The sequence below is a fragment of the Barbus barbus genome, assembly GCF_936440315.1.
Source record: "Barbus barbus genome assembly, chromosome: 18".
Lineage (NCBI taxonomy): Eukaryota > Metazoa > Chordata > Actinopteri > Cypriniformes > Cyprinidae > Barbus > Barbus barbus.
Genome location: NC_136746.1, coordinates 10,667,010 through 10,683,891, shown reverse-complemented (window position 1 = coordinate 10,683,891; position 16,882 = coordinate 10,667,010). Strand labels below are relative to the sequence as shown.

General features: G+C 36.0%; 3 protein-coding genes across 10 annotated transcripts; 1 reads left to right on the top strand and 2 right to left on the bottom strand.

Moving 5' to 3' along the window:
* Positions 1-198: 198 nt before the first annotated feature.
* LOC306884579 (NFU1 iron-sulfur cluster scaffold homolog, mitochondrial-like) lies at positions 199-3,089 on the bottom strand. Its single transcript, XM_079440553.1, has 8 exons — positions 3,031-3,089; positions 2,715-2,803; positions 2,438-2,573; positions 2,292-2,358; positions 2,095-2,206; positions 1,937-2,000; positions 1,101-1,275; positions 199-1,017 (listed from the first exon to the last, which is right to left on the bottom strand). The coding sequence occupies exons 1-8, from the start codon at positions 3,084-3,086 to the stop codon at positions 946-948; spliced, it is 771 nt and encodes a 256-aa protein (XP_079296679.1). The 5' UTR covers positions 3,087-3,089; the 3' UTR covers positions 199-945.
* Positions 3,090-4,060: 971 nt separating this feature from the next.
* On the top strand, positions 4,061-11,316 carry LOC306884577 (transmembrane protein 150A-like). Its single transcript, XM_079440546.1, has 7 exons — positions 4,061-4,419; positions 5,697-5,744; positions 5,829-5,900; positions 5,990-6,057; positions 6,196-6,326; positions 7,831-8,008; positions 8,646-11,316. The coding sequence occupies exons 1-7, from the start codon at positions 4,355-4,357 to the stop codon at positions 8,831-8,833; spliced, it is 750 nt and encodes a 249-aa protein (XP_079296672.1). The 5' UTR covers positions 4,061-4,354; the 3' UTR covers positions 8,834-11,316.
* LOC306884578 (eukaryotic translation initiation factor 4E-like) lies at positions 9,974-16,775 on the bottom strand. Of its 8 annotated transcripts, none has more exons than XM_079440551.1 (8): positions 16,686-16,775; positions 15,545-15,639; positions 13,555-13,650; positions 13,362-13,425; positions 13,030-13,143; positions 12,788-12,927; positions 12,219-12,355; positions 11,212-11,433 (listed from the first exon to the last, which is right to left on the bottom strand). In XM_079440551.1, the coding sequence occupies exons 1-7, from the start codon at positions 16,701-16,703 to the stop codon at positions 12,241-12,243; spliced, it is 642 nt and encodes a 213-aa protein (XP_079296677.1). In that variant the 5' UTR covers positions 16,704-16,775; the 3' UTR covers positions 11,212-11,433; positions 12,219-12,240. The 8 variants fall into 8 exon arrangements, 6 of the variants coding, with proteins under 6 accessions (XP_079296676.1, XP_079296674.1, XP_079296673.1 ...); XM_079440549.1 differs by having other exon boundaries at positions 16,635-16,706; XR_013785454.1 differs by having other exon boundaries at positions 11,213-11,565; positions 11,723-12,355; positions 16,686-16,752.
* Positions 16,776-16,882: the final 107 nt, after the last annotated feature.

The following is a 16,882-nucleotide window of genomic DNA, read 5'->3' as shown; positions in this document are numbered from 1 at the left end:
GGACATTTTTATATTAGATATTCAAATTTACCCTTCTGGAGCAATTCCTGAAACACATTAGTTCATAAATATGAACCTGTATGAAATATGAAAGCCTTTCAACCTATGTTGACCTTTTTACTCTGAAATTAAAAATTGAGAGAAAAATAAAAGATTTAAAAATAAAAATCAGAAAAATGCACATTCAACAATTAGTTTCAAAAGTATTTTAACCCAAGGGGGAGAAAAGCGGTAAACAGTAGGACAAATATATACACCAAGACAATCACTAATTTATACACAACTGTTTTATTTCATTATAGGTCCGCCAGAACTGCTGGATGGCAGCTGTAGATGATCAGGAATACAGACTTTCACAACTGATCTCATTCTCAAAGTCTCAGAGCTGTGGAAGATCTGCATTACTTCAAGTGCTCATTTCAGGTTTGAGAATGTATCAGGAACACAGCATTGTATTTCTGCTATAAAAGAACTCCCAATTAATTACTGCACTCACCAGACATCTAGGTCAAATTGCAGTGTTCAATAAACATAGCAATTAAAAGCATAACCGTCTTCAATTTAACCTTTTCTCTCAGACTAGCAACAAACCTGTTACGAATCCTTGTAACTAAGTGGATGCAGATGAGTGCCAGTCAAAACACGTAAAGGTGTGGAAAAGTGCAGAGCTCAGTTGTCTTGTAATTGCAATCACAATATTGCACTATATTATATTAGAAACAGAACAACTTACAACATTGAGCTTGGATAAATATAACATTATATTCTAGATATACAGCTTCCTTATGGAGTGTCTGAATCCCACTATAATTATGACACAACAATAGCAAATTGAAATATGTGGACAGCAGAGCTGGGTTTTATTAGATTAGATTAGATTCAACTTTATTGTCATTTATGCAGAGTACAAGTACAGAGCTAATGAAATGCAGTTAGCATCTTATGCTACGAGTCTTGCAATTTCTTCTCCACTTCTGCAAACACCTTTATGTTGATCTCATCCACTTCGTCCTCAACCTTATAATGAAAGTCATGATCGCTGTAGTTAAATATGCATAAGATGTTCTTATGAATAACTTTGATGGATTTATATCTCCCACCTGTTCTACCGTGTCCACCTCGGGTACATAAAACTGCAGCATGTTCTGGATGCCATTTTTTAGGGTAACTGTGGAGCTGGGACAGCCCGTACAGGAGCCAACCAGCTTCAGCTTCACTGTGCCATCCTCAAAGCCCTTGAATATGACATCGCCACCATCCTCCTGAACCGTGGGTCTTAAAGAAAGAAGACAAAGCACTGAACTCTGCTGGTCTTTCAATACATAACTAGCTACTAATTTAAATGTCCTGTCCATATATGCAGTAATTTTACTGTGTTGTGCTAAAAGCTTTTCATGCTTATGGCTAGCATTGACATTCTAAAAAAAAATCTAAATTAATAATTACAAAAAGTAGCAACATGAAATAATAAAGATTAAAACATCCTTTCAATATTTTTTTGGAATGAAAATTTAATTTGTGACGAGGAACCTTGTCAAGAAAAGAAAAAGATTATTGAAATTTATCAGGTATACATCAGGTATGAGATTTAATATTGTCAAATATTATTACAATTCAAAATAACTATTTTCTATTTTAATATATTTTCAGCATAATTACTCCAGTCTTCAGTGTCACATGATCCTTCAGAAATGAATATGCTCAAAAACATTTCTTCTTATTATCAATGCTGAAACCAGTTGTGCCAGTTTTTTTAGGATTCTTTGACGAAAGTGTTAACAGCATTTATATTACATAAAAGTATTTTGTAATAGTATAAATGTCTTTAGAATCCTTGCTTGAAAAAGTACTCCTTATATACACATATTAAAAAAAAATCTTCGAGACCCCAAACCTTTCCACTATACTTTGTTGAATCAAAACAATATAAACATACCTGATCCGTGTGTCTAAAAGCTCCTTAATCATTAAGACAATTTCATCATCATCTTCTGTAATACCTTAAGAATAAAGATACAAATTTTAAATACAATGTATCAAAATATATTTAGTCAATTTGTACATGTATTTAGTCAATGTTCATGTTTCGCTCACTGCTCTCAGCGTGTGTTGCTCCCAATTTGATGGCCTCGCCACTCTCAAAGAACTTAGTAATAACCTCAATAGCATGCCGCTTAATGTCTGTCCATTCAACATCATCGTCTGTCTTTAATTAGTAACAACAAATTCACAAATTGAGTTAAATGCAACATTCAAAAAGGCTAGCAACCAAACATATTGCTGAACACTACCTTGGTCAATGTGATAAAATCTGGGCCATAAAAGACACTTTTTATGCCTTCAATTTGGAAAAGATCCCTGTTGGATGATTATAACAAATGCATTTAATACACAGCAAAGTTTTACCCTTGATATATACTTTGGCAATGGAGCTTACCTGGCTAAAGGGGAGCTCTCTGCCGAGTTTGATGTTGGGAAATCTCGAGTCCCCGTCCCCAGCACAGGCTTACCGGGAAGAAACTTTAGACTTCTGGGGTTTGGGGTGTCTTGAGTTAAAATTGAAATCATTCGTACTGCAATAAAAAAAAACTCGTCAGTAAGATTACAAGACTTTGCCATATTAAATTCAACGGCATTACAAGCTTTAATTCATCAACACTAAGTGGCCTGTCATGGAATAAAGAGGATATTAGGTAAATAATAATATGCCTCACCTGAGAATGGTTTGCATTCATACTGTTGAGATTGTACTCTACGGGCAGCCCACAATGAATAACACTGATTTCTGTCATTTACAGGCAATCTAAGAGAGAATATACGCGATTACAGTCTCTACACTCGTTATAAAGGCATGAAAATAATTATATATATATACTTTTATGACAGATCAAGGTAATCGTGTTACTGTAATATTTCGGTGGAAACTACGGTTACTGTGGTAAACCAGCACAATCATCATTTGACATTATTATGCAACAATACACATCTTCGATTTGAATACTGTAAAATATACAGTATGTAATTTCCAACCTCAAATGATGTGACCGTATGAAGCGCAGTAGACTCCATCTTACAGACGCCGCCATTTTGATTGTTTTGAAATTTAGGACCCCAAAGCGGACAATAATTCTCCTGCTGAAAAATACGACGGTGTGTATGTTAAATGAATATTGTGTGCTATTAAATGCTTATAAAAAAATATGCGGCGAAATGCGTATGAAATCAGAGTGAATTACGACAAAACAACTGCATTGCACCTGACATGCCAATATAAAAAGAGGCGCAAATGGACTACGCTGTCTAACGCTTCCCTTCTTAAAGGGATAGTTTCAGAAATGTTACCTCAAAATGAAAATGGCAAAATTACTATTAGGCCAAAATGAAAATGAATTCACATACATGACTAATTAAACTATGTTTACTTTCTCTTTTGCATAACATAGAAGATGTTAGATGAGACAGAATGCTACATTCACATGTGTGGAAAAGCAATGTATCAAATGGTCAGCCTGCCAGGCTCACATGCTGCCTTACATTTCCTGTTGTGTTCATAAAACATTTTTTGGTGACTAATAATGTATGCAGGATGTGGGTTGTTGACCTTATGTCTTTATGTGGACTGACATGCAATCAAATTAAGATTCTAAAATCCAGTATTAAAGCATTGAACTGAAAGACCACATTTATATAACGTAGGCCCTAATTATATAATTCATGATGCATATTAATATTTATTTTAAAGTAGGCATGATGTTACTCTTGGGTCCTTCCACACAAAGGGCTGAAAAGGCTTTTCAGCAGTAGGCCTATGATTTATTTATATCAATCCAAATATTGTAATAGCCTATGTGTCTGTTTTTCACAGTCCTACAGCATTCAAAGAGAGTTAATTTGCCTAATGCTTAAAAATTTCGAGGGAACCGTGTTGTGACCAGGTGACACTTGATTTGACTGAAGGTGAAACTTGACCTGAAAAGTTTGGGAACCACTGCTCTTAAATAACATGGCTCAGGAGGACTATGAGTAAGACCATAAGTAAACACTGGGACAAGGCTGAGTTGACTCAACTACAGTTGCCTTGTGGCTGTTATATTCTCTTCTCTAATAGGTGATTACCATAGAGGAGTGGCTGGATGTCTCAAAGCTTCCTTTGCGTATTTAAGAATGTGGCTCATCTGATAGAAGAGATAGTAAACCGGTAAGGCCAGCAGAAAAGTGAAAGATGCTAAAGGACGTGTTTACGTGTTTTTGAGGGGCTAATATGTCAGTTAGCTTTTCAAGACCTCCGTGGAAGAATCACTTCTGAGATTTGCAGTACTTTATTTGATTCTTGAACCAACTCTCTTCAAGAAACATGGCTGTTTGGGTTATCTTACCAATTGTTCTGTGTGCCGTCTCATTCATCGGGTGTTGGACAGTGTGAGTTAACAAGATTTTTTGCCATTTCTCTCAATTTAAATTACATATTGCAAATGTATGGTCAATTAAAACTCAGATATACCTTTTTGTTACAGTTTTTTATTACTGATAAAATTTTTGCATTACTGTTATTATTTCTTATATCTCTTCACTGTTGCTGAGAATACTAGATAGATAGATAGATAGATAGATAGATAGATAGATAGATAGATAGATAGATAGATAGATAGATAGATAGATAGATAGATAGATAGATAGATAGATAGATAGATTGACAGGCATAATTTTAATCAATGTTTCAATCATAATTTATTAATATCTACATTATGGCATTGGTGCTGACGTGTAAATTATTGTTGCACAACCAGCTTAACAACAAAGTAACAACAAGAGGCAAGTAATTTCAGTGCTTATGTCATAAGCGTCAAGGCACATTTACTTTAAACTCAGTAACCGAAGTCAGGATCAGAAAAACTCAAAGACAAGTCAAGACTGGTCTTTTCTGCCTTCTGGAAGGGGAGTCTGATCTAAGACAAATTATCACATGCATTGTTAAACACTCGTCAATTTCTGAGTCATGCTGTATAAACAGGTTCCGGGTTACTTATTAAACAATCCTTAAGTATCTCTAGCAAGAACACTGAACAGAATTAGTAAAGCACAATATTTTGGGTCTAATTTTGGTCGTATTTTTCTTTTCTTTTTCATGGTCTTTGTGAAAAAATATATATATGACAGAGCTATGCATCTTGAAAAAAAAAACATTTGCAAATAAAAAGGACTATAATTTGATTGTGCCGAGTTAAAAATATCAAATATCAAAATAACAAAGCAATCAATTTCATTTAATTACAAAATTTAAAAAGTTTAATTACAAAAAGAAGTATCCAAAATGTATCATTTAATTTACAATCTACAAGGAGTGTCATAAATTAAGCATAAAATAATATCAGATTCTCCACAATCATTTGTACAGTACATATGAAAATAGGCTGTGAATGGAACAAATAGTTATTAGCTGGCTCAAAGGAACACAGGAACCATGTCTTTGTGGCAGTTTTTCTGGTGATTTAGAGTTAATACAAGCTTTCTTCACCTTACAAATGGTTGTCAGAAGCAAAAATGATCTGAATCACACTTCATATTTTGTGAGAAAGTGTCAGCTGCGAGCTAGAGCATAACAGACATTTGGAATTAGAGCGTAATATATGCCGCTGTAAACAAATCAAAGTGACTCAAAATGACTTGTGTTGTAATGAGTTCTCTTGTCTTTACAGATACGGACTTGCATTAAGTTTCAACCATGTCTGCTCTCTTAATAACTGGTAAAGTAATGAGTTCAACATTATTTAATGTTATCATTCTGTTATGCATGTTTCATTATATATATGTATATTTTAATGAAACAGGGAATACAGAAATTCATGTCACCCAAATGAAACAGGGCATTGCTGCACCCTGGATAATGTTCCCACCATAAGGTCTGTAAAACACATTAACCTTTAAATCACCTGCTATTTTCCATTTCATAATCCAAAAGAATGATAGGCATTTTCTGCTTATTTTGCAGCACAAGTGGAACAAACTTTCCAGAAAACTCTCTTTTCTCAGCAACAATCAATGCTGGCTCATTTTTGTGTGGGTTTTCAGATTACGTTTCACATCCATCTTGACAAATGCATTCAATTAAATTACTTTTTTTATCACTCATGGTAGTGAATTGTATGGTTTAAACAGAGAAAATCTGTGTAATGCATCTTCTCTTTGTCCGCACAGTTCTGATTTTTTGCGTTTTCCATCATGCGCACATCCTGGACAGGAACAGTGTTCATTCTCTTCTCAGTAAGATTGCAATGATTTTAGGCTGTGTGGTGTCTGTGGGCGCTTTCATGTCAGGGAACTGCAATGTAAGTACAGAAGAATACCCTACATTAATTTTACTTGTTGCTTGTATAAGCGCTGACAAACCACTACAAAAATTCTTAAAGAAATAGTTCAACCAAAAATGAAAATTTGCTGAAACTTTACTTGCCCTCAGGCCATTCAAGATGTAGATGAGTTTGTTTCTTCATCAGAGCAGATTTTGAGAAATTTAGGATTACAAAACTTGCTCACCAATAGATCCTGTGCAGTGAATGGGTGCCGTCAGAATGAAGGTCCAAACAGCTGATAAAATCATCACAGTAATCTACAAGTAATCCACACGACTCCAGTCCATCAATTAATGTCTTATGAAGCAAAACCAAAAAGCTGCATGTTTGTAAGAAACAAATCCATCAACTTCAAAACATTGTTTCTAAAATATTAGAATCCTTTAATATTGCTTTCTCCGGTGAAAAAGTCATTTTATGTGAATCTGGAGAGAAATATGCACAGATCAAGCACTGTTTACAAAATGAAAACAGTTGTAAACAATTATGTTGGTGGATTTTGATGTAAGAGGACAACAAGGAATGAACTTTTACAATAGAGGAAGCATTATTATGGACACTTATTTTGGCCAGAAGTCACAATTTAAAGTTAAAACACCTTTTTACAAACACACACCTCACGTCACAGAATGTTAATTGACTGGATTATTGAGATGTTTTTATCAGCTGTTTGGTGTCTCGTTCTGATGGCACCCATTCACTGCAAAGGATCCATTGCTGAACAAGTGGTGCTAAATGTCTTGAAATATGTTCTGATTTATCTTAATTGGCCAAAAGGTGAGTAATTTTATAGCAAATTTTCATATTTGGGTGAACCATTCATTTAGTAAAGAGCTTCTTAGGTGACATGGCATTAATAAAAGAGTCTAACACTTTCCTTACTTTCAGTGCTCTCACTCTGAAAAAACAGACAAATTTAAAGGTCCTTAACCATGTATATAAGATCAAATGTTGTATGACAACATTCATGTGAAGTCAATCATAGGTGGAGTCACAAAACAAACTCTTTGCATGGTTGGTAGACTGTTTCTTGTAGCCAGACTCTGTAAATATGACAAACATGCATGATCTTACGAACATTTCACTTGAATATCAACTTTAACCTGTTTTTTACAATATATTTAATGACATTTTTACTATAAAACCACATCACAGACGTGTAATTCCATAGTGATTGCGCATCCTTGTTTAAAACAGAATGAACTGAAACATTCTCTTTACTTTCTGTATTGGCATTTAGTTCCATGAAGTACTTTAGACATTCTTGGAAAACTTTCCATGACACAAAATGTTCTTTACAGTTTGTTACATTTTTTAAATGTTTTTCACATTAATTTAAAAAAAAGGTTCTTTTAAGAACTGTTCACTTAAAGGTACTTTGAGAAACCCACAATGGTTTTTTAAATGGTATTTTTTCAGAGTGTGTAGTGAAATGACCAAATAGATATAAATATATATTGTTTCTTGTGTTTTCTTGCAGCCAGCAGAGCTGGTGTTGCTCCATTACCTGGGAGCTGCTGTGAGCTTTGTGTTTGTGTGTCTGTACATGACCATCCTGACCTCCCTCACTAGTAAATGTATGCTGACCGGATGTGAACGGGTTCTCTACCCTCTACGAATCGTCTCCTCGTTTATCCAGATTACTGCCACCATCCTCTGTATCCTTTTATGCTCAAAATATTTTGCATATTTTTATTATGGTTCAGTATGTCTATGCTTATAAAAATCCTAAGGTCAGCAAGAATGACATACAGGTGAAAAGTTGTAGTTACAGGTGTCTTTTTAGATATACACAGGCCCTAATAATTTTATAGAAATAAAGTGCTACTATTTTATATTACTAAATCTTAAAAATACAGTAAAAACTATTAGTGAAAAATCATTACAATTTAAAATAAGTCTTGTTTTCATATATTTTATACATGAATATAATTGAATTTATCATTTCAGTGTCACATGATCCGTCAGAAATCAGTCTAGTATATGTTGATTTGCTGCTCAAAAAAAAAAAGAAAAATTAATTTATATGACTCGTATCTCTCAGTTCTGTTATTTATAATACTCATCCTTCATGTCTATCCAAACCTGTAAGCACAAAATGAGATATTTTGGAGAACATTGATAAGCAGTTTCGGCTCCCATTGATTGTTACCAACATTCTTTAAAATATCTTCTTTTGTGAACCACACAAGAAAGTCAGTCAGGCAGGTGTGGAACTACACGATGGTGAGTCATTGAAGAACAATCCCTAGTTGAATCACATTTGTTTGTCCTCCATAACTCTTCTTTCATCAGATGGCATCTTCTTCATCCAGGAGGATTACGTCTTCAAGCACATCTCTGCTGTGTTTGAATGGTTTCTGTGTGTTAATCTGGAACTCTATGAACTCAGCTTCACTATGGAATTCTACTTTTTCTCCTCATCAATGCTATCAGTGCTTTTAGCCAACAACGAAGAAGAGAAACCTCTCATTTTGTCTTAATGTTAAAAATCCTTCAGAAATCTATAGTTTTTTTCGTAATGGATCTTAGAAACCATTTTAAATATAACCTGATTCAAGCAGCAGGTCTACTCAGGGGACTTTTGAAGACTTGTAAAGGGTTTGCACATATTGTAATATAATGTACATACTCCTTGAGATAGCAAGCACTGGATTTACATTAGAGCAGGATACTCTGATTTTTTCTGAGAGTGGAGCAACAGGCACTTTGAAGTTCTAACCATCTTTACTTTAAAAATACTATAGGAAAATATCTTACAAATGCAATATTTGACCACATATCTAGATTTCCTGTGAGCAACAGTAACCTGGTCGGTGCATGCTGTTTAAATGATTGTTCAGTGTTTACCTCAAACGTTTAATCTAATCACTCAATCCCTTGATAATGTGGAAATCAACTGCTTGCAGGAAATGTGTAATTGTCAGAAATGAAAGTGTCATAAGGTCTATGTAGAAATAGATAAGAATAATCCATTCATAGTCACAGGTTTATCTCAAATTAAATTATTTTCCATTATCCCTTTTTGTGTCTGAACTTCAAGATTCTAGATACAGGGTGAATTTAGGTTGATGGCTATGGATAAGTGGTCCAATTTTCCTGAAATGACCTTCTAATTGTTAGAAAGGGTCAAATTTACTCAAGTTTAACTCCTGATATTTGTTACTAACAGAGCATTACAATGCAAAAACTATTTGCTATGTCAAAGCAAGCAACAAAGGGCAAATTGTTTTGGCCTCTGTGATACTTGTTTTATATTTGTACAGATACAACTCATGTCTACTTAATTGTTGGCACTTTTATGACAGACTTTACTGCATTAGTTTGCATGTATCAACATGCATGAATCAATTTGACTGCTGAAATTCAGTCTTGGTTTTTAAATGCTACTTAAAATAATCTAGACATGTACCTCCTGTTGCCAAATCCCTAATAGAAAAGTTGCTTGGAATGTGAATGGTTTCACAACGTAATGGCCAGCAGGATGTTACCACACACAGGCATAAGTCAAGAGTGCTGTACAATAATTCAAAGGAAGCACAAGCACTTGAAACACCTGTTCTGTGTAATTCTGACACACCCATTGTGTTTAACTAAGAAAATCATTCTAGCATGCAGTAATTAGCTTGAGCAGGTGAAGCTGCAACTGCCATTTTTATTATTAAACAATGTAGTCATCTATGTATTGGCCATGAAGACTCGAAACGGTTTTCACAAATAATCTACTGTGTGCTAACTATACAATCTCAAATACTGCACAATTTAGAAACTTCCAGAACAGGGAGAGGAGATACAAGACAGCTTGGTCAAACTTTCAAAGTCAGAGTGGAGGAGTGACTTTGTTTGGAAAGGTTATGTACTTCTACTGTTATAAGACAAAGACACTGATGCAGCTGAGGACTTTGGACCTGTGCTAAAGAATAGTGTTGAAGGGAGTTCTGCAGAAATGAGTCCTAAAACCTGGAAACCAGTTAGCATTTTTGCACTTAAGGTTACGTTGCCCCAAAAGGTGTGTGGCAAACACAAGCTCGAGATATTTACACTGTTTATTATATGACCAGCAATACCCAGCTTGTGATTTTTATGCTTTTAAGCATCTTGAAGGCAGTAGATAAATGGAACAACATGGTTTTTGGGGACATAAAACATCTTCACACCAAACAGGAATGCTCATCTACTCACTAGTCTGCTTTTACAGCCGTGTTGTGTTTATAATCGTGCTTTTGCAAACTAGACTGGAAGAGTTGTCTAAAGCTTAGTGATGGTGATGTTTTGCAACCCATGATGTAGTTTTTTTATGGCATAACTTTAGCCGTTTACTCCTGGCGACTGTATTTAATTTATAAAAGGTGTGCTCATTTGTGAAATGTATCTTGATAATGGAAATGTTTTATTGGTCTCAGAGCTTATTTTCTGCAACAATCCAAAAGCCAATGGAAAACCGGGGTTTTCCAGCGATGCCACAGAAGAACCATTTTTGTTTCCACAAAGAACCAATCAGTCAAAGATTCTTAAAAGAACCATCTCTTTTTATCATCTGAAGAACCTTCTTTCACCACAAAGATCCTTTTGTGAAACAGAAAAGTTCTTCAGATGTTAAAGGTTCTTTATGGAACCATTTAGACTAAAAGGGTTCTTCTATGGCATCGTGAAGCACCTTTATTTTTAAGAGTGTAACTTCTAGTTTGGCCAACAAAAACACATGATACCTGCAGAACTCCATTACTTGATCTTAAGTGGTGCCGCTTCTGATGCCCGTTCAAAAGGACACTGGGAAATTTGTTTGTGCTGATGACAACACAATTGTTTAACTTTCAGGTATTTTGAACTCAAGGGAATAAAGAAACAGGAAAAAAAAATTCAAATGTTAATGCAAAGCACATAACCTTTACTTTGAAAGAAGGTAATATACATCCTGGAATTACAGATAATAAAGATACATTATGAGCAAAATAAATTCACAATGAATATCCTCGCTTCTTTCACTGATCCAAAGTTTGGGGCAAACTAGAAAATGTCTACAGTATCAATGAGGGGGAAAAGTGGTAGCAAACCTAAAAAGTCATGTATGTCCAGGCATTCACTGTAAAAAAAAAAAAAAAAAAAGTTGATACAAACAAAAAAAAGAATTGTAGTAATCCACATTGCTAAGAACCTCAAAAAGTAACCGAAAGATAACAGGAGCTTGATCTTCATGGTGTTCCTCTCAGTTCAACTGCAATGCATATATTATAAATAAATGAAGGGGAGAAACACAACTGTTAGATGGGTCTACAAGCAAGATGCCACAATTCCAGCATAGCTGAAACAATAAATGACCACTCCTCCAAATTCCAAACTTGGAGCGCGAGCGAAAGTAATCCTTTACAAACCTTTAAGATAGTCAGTCTACAGGCGCCTCTGCAAACACTTCTCATGCCAAACACCTCCAACCAAAGCATGTTAAAACAGTTTGGGCCCTTAAAACGTCCGTGTGGATTTAGTTGTGGGTTTATTTGTTCGTCTGACGGTGAGAAACACTTCATGGCGTGACGCGTGAGAGAAAGAATGGTTAAAGCAAAGAACAGTATGTCTCTTATCTAAGCCTTAGAACCTCTTCAGATAGGCAAGTCTCGATTAGTCCTTTAAATTACTAAAATGATATCAGTAACATCTAGCTCAACTCGTATAGCTTTAGCTGATGCGGTCCTCTCTCAGGTCTAAACAAGCAGACGTCCCCTGATCCACACGGTGCGGATCATTTCAGGCTGGAGAGCACTACATTTACATATTTGACTTTTTTCGCTTTTCTTAAAAAGGAAGGACACTACAGTAGTTGACAACTCAAAAGTATTAATGTGATGCGAATTTGAAATTTTATAAACCTACAATGAGTTGAAATTAGTTTTCTTCAAACTGAATACATGTTCTTTGTTGTAGAGCCACTTTTGCTAGAGGTGTCGTCATGTGACTGGTATCCGATGAGGGTTTTAATTGGGAGACTCAAACGCTCTTTGTATTGTTGCCTAAAGGGGGAAGAACAACAGATTTCACGGTCACAATGAAGGCATCGGTACAGAAACGGCTAGATATCAGCATATTCACATCAAACAAACATTTCAGGTTGCAATTAATAACTTTGTAGTCAAAACTTTGATAAGAAATGTTTCTTGAGGAGCAAATCTGCATATTAGAATTATTTCTGAAGGATCTGGAGTAATGATGCTGAAAATTCAGCTTTGCGTCACAGGAATAAATTACATTTTAAAATATATTAAACTAGAAAAGTTATTTCAAATTGTAATATTTCAGAATATTAGTTTTTACTGTATTTTTTAATCAAATAAATGTAGCCTTGGTGAGCATGTTCTTTCAAAAGTGGAAACATTTAATCTGTTTTATTTGTACTTTAAATTGTGTTGTGTCTTTGTGTGGACTGTACAAAGTAAGCAACATACCCTATCGTCATGATAGCGTCCCTGTTTTGACAGTTGCCTGTCCAGATGGCTATTTTATCCCCCTTTGGCCTGACATTGACCACAGCTCCACATACGTCTTCACTGGCTTCATCAAAGGACTCTCCGATTAAACACAACAGCTGCGAACAACACAAACAGTCAGTATGAAGTTGACCACACACCAAGCTGTCCACTAATCCATGTGAAAGTGAGCAAAAAAAAAAAAAAAGCAAATGTCTTACTGTCTCCATCCAGTAGCGATCAAGGTCATTGTGTCGTTGCTGTTTGTTGAGGGTCATTAACCACCTTCCACCGAGTTTATTCCTGTCATCCTCCCACATGGGTTTAATACCATCCTGAGACAAACAAAATAATCTGGATATCAGCATTTTTGTCATTTTTGCTAATTTCTAACATTTATCTCTTTATGAGCTTGCAAATAAGTGAATCGGCAGTCACATGGTCAGAGCGATGCTCACAGAAATTCAGAAACGCACCTGCTTTGCAACAAAATGTTTTGTTAATAATCAACCAAAGATTTCAGTTTGGCCATACACACACTTCCTGATCTTACCTTAAATAAACAGTAGTCACAGCCAAATCCAAGTTTACTGGGCTGCTGTATGTGATTGTATAATCTGAGGAGTCAAAGGAAATGGTGTCAAGTCAAATCCATCATAATTTGCCATTCAAATTTTCAAACTTTGTTATAAGATAAAAAGGGACGATAATGTGACTTCAATATATGACAAGGGAAAAACACTTACGCCCAGAAATCTTCCACTGTGTCAAACTTGGAGATGAGACGCAGATTTTCTGTCCAACTTTTGCTCTTGTCATTTTTGAAATACCAGAGAGCCCATCTGCAAGGACGCAAATAAGCACAGGTCTCTATGGATCTCTCATATAATATTCATGCAGAAGCTCTCAAAGAGATGACTCATACTGTCCTGTGAACCAATGGAAAACCATGGCTGCTCTACAAAAATTTGAAATATTACAGGTTACAGTATTATTATATAGTATACACTGATCATGTGATTCTTTGAACAGATGGTAAGCTGCTGAAATGATGATGCCGAAACTCAACAAGTTCTTTAGTTCATCTTGAATCATGATCATTAGTTTTCACACAAACTCATGGAGTTGTCATTCTGAAGGATCATGTGACACTGAAGACTGGAGTAATGATGCTGAAAATTCAGCTTTGCATCACATTTAAAAATACATTAAAATAAAAAATTATTTTAAATAGTAATAGCATTTCACAATATTACAGTTTTAACTTAATTTTGATCAACTAAATGAAACCTTGGGGTGAGCATTAAGAAACTTCTTTCAAAAACATCTAGTGCATAAAAGAACAAAAGTGAATTTTCACCTTCAACAATGTTTCATTCTGTCCAGAAGTATAAAAGAAAAAGGGAAGAGAAACAATGCAGCTCCACTAAACAAAACCTGCTATTGTAATCAGTCATAATAAGAGGTTGATGAAACCAGCAGAGAGAGCTGGGGATCTGACAGATGCACCCTGTCACTGATACTGGAGGGTTATCTGTACTCTAGCCTTGACCTGTGGTGAACTTTGAACTTTTGGTTATCTATCTACAAACTAGAAAAAAATGAAAAAAAAAATGAAATGAAGCAGAATGAAAATTTATACTCAGAAAAGCAGAATGCTACTCTGTACTCTATCTTTTGGAAGACTGAGAGACAGCTTTCATAATGAATGAAGGTCCTCACAGATCTAAATATCACAGGAATAAGCCACGGGCAGTGAAAAGGCAGAAAGGGCTGGAATGAGAGAGCTCAACAAGTGAGTTTAGCACTTCCTGCAGCATGCTGGCAGACTGCCACCGCATCGCTCATATGACTTTTGAGCTCAGAATGACACTAAACACTACTGCCACCTAAAATATAACTCTCTAAGCACCACGTCACGCAAGACTAGATCTTCTTAATATGTCCCAAAAAATTTTTTACGCCAAATACAATCTGCTTTACAATTACAGTGACTTGCAAGTGTAAGTACAGATAGATCTGATGGAAATATACACTACTGTTTAAAAGTTTGGGGTCCTCAAGATTTTTTTCCTGTTCTCACAAAGGCTACACTTATTTAAACAAAATAATACTGTAAATTATTATTAAATTAACTTATCTTTTGAATTTTCAGCAGCCATTCCTTCAGTGTCACATGATCCTTCAGAAATCATTCTAATAAGCTAATTTGGTGCTAATGAAACATTTCTTATTAATAATGCTGACAACAGTCATGCTGCTTAATTTGTGTAAACTGTAAAACAGGATTTTGTGATGAACAAAGTTCAAAAGAACAGCACTTTTTTTTATATAAATGTTATGCATCCTGGCTGAATAAACATTAATTTCTTTACACTCAACCTATAAATAATAGTACTAAATCCTACTGACCCCATAAATAGTTTTAGACTGTCAGCATAGGCCAAAATGTGCACTCTCGCTTTAGTGATTTTTAAATATTGCCTAGAGAAAATTGGTCAACTAATTCTAGTTTTCAATTGAGTTTTTTATTTTTTATGCTCCTCATAATAAACATTGCATCATACGTACTGGCCACTAGATATTGTTAAAAATCTCCCCATGGTCCCAGGATCACATAGACCCCTAACGCACTAGGACTGAATTAAGTTATCTGTGCTCAGTACAGCATGTGTTACAGATGTGTTGCATTGGGAACATCAAATAAAACTACAAAAAGAAGAGAAATTAATTCACCTGTTTTGCAAAGGGTGTTTGATGTACTGTTCAGGACTCGTCACAGCAGCAGCCGTAGGACTCTCAGCACGGCCTTCTTCATTTTCAGTTCCTAGCTACATAAATGCAAAACAAAGAGCAATTTAATTTCCAATAACTTCAGCAAGTTTTACTTCACAAAAAGCGACAGAGCAGAGAAATTTCCACAACTATTTTACAATTCCTAGATAACCCCAGACTTTTCCATGACGGTGGGAAAACTGATTACAGAAAGTTCAGGGTCCTTCCACACAAATACCCCAACAATCACCTCAATGCAAAAGTCGTGATACTCCTGACCTACAGCACATTCTGTGCACCTATCAGCCTGGCTTCACTGCTAAAGGTGCTCAAGGATAATCTGAGGTCTCTAAGTTAGATCAGTAGCAAATATACTAAATGGAAACAGCTGTTGCAATACCAAACCAGTGGCTCCTAAAGCCCTGGACATCTGATCAGACTGACTGGACCTTCAGGCCAGTTACCAAGACAACTAGCTCGATTACATCATGTTCTTCATTCAGTGTAGCTCCGATCACACGCTATAGAGTTAGTCTAATTTGGAGTCATACACCCTCTACTGTGGGCTAGGGTATAAGCTTCTCTAAACACATGCTCACTTATTTCAGCGATCAATGACTTTGGTGCTATTTACGGAGTCAAATTACATGGTAATGCAAGTCGTGCACACTGAAAGGTTACGTTTCATTGAAATAATTAATTATGAAGCGTATTAAGCAGCCAGGACTGAGCGCGCTAGCCGATCCCTGTTAGCCATGAACACACGTGTCCAGATGTCTGGAGATCTGATCTCATCACGTCGAGCCGAGAGAAAACCCCTCACCATCCACCCCGAGAGCGTTAGGGTATCATCCCGCCGAACCGAAACGACCCGTTAACGGGTGTGAGGACTGATGAATTACCGTTGTCCGGACCCTCCCTGTCTCTAAAGTCACCAGAAGCAGCGTCGCCCCGAAACCCCACTGAACGCATGAAAGACACCTCCAGCCTTTAACACTGCTGCTCACTGTTTAAACATGTCCCGCAGACAACACAACAGACGCCGCTTTACCATTTCTGGTCGCTGGGAAGCCCGAAATGAAAGAAGCCCGCTCCCTCTTACCGGCTCCGAAGTCGCCATCTTGCTTGTGAAAATTCTTCTGACCGTTGGACGCTGCTGCGTCACGCACGCGTTCAGAATCTACGGAAGCTGGCTGGGCTCACGCGCGCTGGATGCGGGAGACAAAAACGCTATTTTAGACATACTGTGCCCTCCAAAAGAATTGGAAAAGTAAAGACAAAATTGCTCTGTTGGCTGTG

Bases quoted from the DNA above. Each gene is read 5' to 3' on its own strand.
- LOC306884577 (XM_079440546.1), top strand. From the start codon at position 4,355: ATGGCTGTTTGGGTTATCTTACCAATTGTTCTGTGTGCCGTCTCATTC. The intron at 4,420-5,696 runs GTGAGTTAACAA...TTGTCTTTACAG, and splicing joins TTCATCGGGTGTTGGACAGT to ATACGGACTTGCATTAAGTT. The intron at 6,058-6,195 runs GTGGGTTTTCAG...TTGTCCGCACAG, and splicing joins CAATGCTGGCTCATTTTTGT to TTCTGATTTTTTGCGTTTTC.
- LOC306884578 (XM_079440547.1), bottom strand. The intron at 13,651-15,544 runs GTGAATTAATTT...GCGTCCTTGCAG, and splicing joins AAACACCCTTTGCAAAACAG to ATGGGCTCTCTGGTATTTCA. The intron at 13,144-13,361 runs GTAAGATCAGGA...TGTTTGTCTCAG, and splicing joins GTGACTACTGTTTATTTAAG to GATGGTATTAAACCCATGTG.
- LOC306884579 (XM_079440553.1), bottom strand. From the start codon at position 3,086: ATGGCGGCGTCTGTAAGATGGAGTCTACTGCGCTTCATACGGTCACAT. The intron at 2,804-3,030 runs GTTGGAAATTAC...ATTCTCTCTTAG, and splicing joins ATACGGTCACATCATTTGAG to ATTGCCTGTAAATGACAGAA. The intron at 1,276-1,936 runs GTATGTTTATAT...TCTTTCTTTAAG, and splicing joins CTTTTAGACACACGGATCAG to ACCCACGGTTCAGGAGGATG.